Source organism: Myotis davidii, unplaced genomic scaffold (assembly GCF_000327345.1).
Source record: "Myotis davidii unplaced genomic scaffold, ASM32734v1 scaffold665, whole genome shotgun sequence".
Lineage (NCBI taxonomy): Eukaryota > Metazoa > Chordata > Mammalia > Chiroptera > Vespertilionidae > Myotis > Myotis davidii.
Window position 1 is genome coordinate 478,909 of NW_006296410.1, and position 1,387 is coordinate 480,295.

The 1,387-nt window shown below is 58.1% G+C and overlaps 2 protein-coding genes across 2 annotated transcripts in view; one reads left to right on the forward strand and one right to left on the reverse strand.

Moving 5' to 3' along the window:
* MYL5 (myosin light chain 5) overlaps positions 1-869 on the reverse strand; it is a 2,620-nt gene extending 1,751 nt beyond the window's left edge. Inside the window, exon 1 of the mRNA XM_015568937.1 lies at positions 715-869. Coding sequence (XP_015424423.1) covers positions 715-784 — 70 coding nt within the window. The 5' untranslated portion in view covers positions 785-869. The remainder of the gene's footprint in view (positions 1-714) is intronic.
* ATP5I (ATP synthase, H+ transporting, mitochondrial Fo complex subunit E) overlaps positions 864-1,387 on the forward strand; it is a 4,929-nt gene continuing 4,405 nt past the window's right edge. The window contains exon 1 of the mRNA XM_015568928.1: positions 864-922. Coding sequence (XP_015424414.1) covers positions 864-922 — 59 coding nt within the window. The remainder of the gene's footprint in view (positions 923-1,387) is intronic.

A 1,387-nucleotide genomic window follows, 5' to 3' on the forward strand; every position in this document is an offset into this window, starting at 1 on the left:
CTATGAAAAAAGATTCAGCCCTGGCCGGTGTGGCTCACTGATGGAGCGTCGGCCTACGGACGGAAGGGTCCCGGGTTCAATTCCGGTCACGGGCACATGCTGGGGTTGCGGGCTTGGTCCCCGTGCAGGAGGCAGCCCATCAACGATTCCCTCTCATTGTTGATGTTTCTCTCCCTTTCCCTTCCTCTCTGAATCAGTAAAAATATATTTTTTAAAATAAGAACAATACTTACCTTAAACATGGCTTTGCAAATGAAATGAGATAAATATTTATACATGCAAAAATAAAATGACATGAGCATTTGTGAAATACAAGAGCATAAGAGTACTTATCAGAAGATATTCTTACCAAACGTATAAGGTGCTCCCCTTTCAAAGGGCAATTTCTGTACTGATTCATGCAGAGCTCCCCACTGACTACAAATGCAGTTTCCAAAAAAGAGTCTGAGACACAGCTTCATCTCTGGCTCACTGGGAACGCCTAGGCCCAGAGCCTGGGCAGCACTCAGTGAGGGGACAGGGGCCACCAGTGGCCGGCAGGTGGCAGGGCTGGGGCTGAGGGTGGAGCTCCCAGCTGCGGGGGGGTGGGGATGTGGGAGCCACACATGTGGGTCCCAGAATGCCGGCTCCTAGGCCGTTGCCAGAGATATGATTTCATGTGCAACGCCTGGACTTTGGAAGAAACTGCCGCACTGGCCGACGGCTGAGGCTCACCGGTCAGCTTCTCCCCGAACATGTTCAGGAAGGTGGTGAAGTTGATGGGCCCCGAGGCCTCCTGCAGCATGGCGTCCAGCTCCTCGTCCTTGACATTGGTCTTGCCTGTGCAAACACGAGGTCACGGGTGGGCATCCCCGTCCTTGCCGATGCATGCACTGTACCCACTGGCAGGCGTCTGTGGTCTGTCCACCTCCCTGGTCCTCAGGTGACCCCAGGACAAAGTGGGGATGGAGGCCAGCAAAGGGGAGACCCCTGGCCCAGGTTGGTGGGTGCAGGTTCTGCATGTTAGACCCCCAAACCCTGAACCCGGGAAGGTGGGCTGCTGAGGAGGGAGGAGGCCCCATGGAGCCAGGAAGGCCTGTGACCTGCTCACCTGGGCATGAGGGGACCCAGGGGGAAGGCAGGTGTGTGGGAACCCCTGCAGGTAGACCCAGGGCTGAGGGCAGGACACCTCAGGCTGGGAAAAGTGTCCCCACATGGGGAGGGCGGGGAGCAGGACGCCAGGCTGCACTACAGGGGCAGGATCTGCCTCTAGCTCTCACCCTGTCCTGGGCAGTGGTGTCTCTCCCTGGACCTAGTCCCAGCCCCCCTCCCCTCTCGGCTGTCCTCCTCCCCGTGCCCTGCGACACCCCTGCCAGCCCTTGCACCCCAGGGCCTGGCCCCCTCCTCG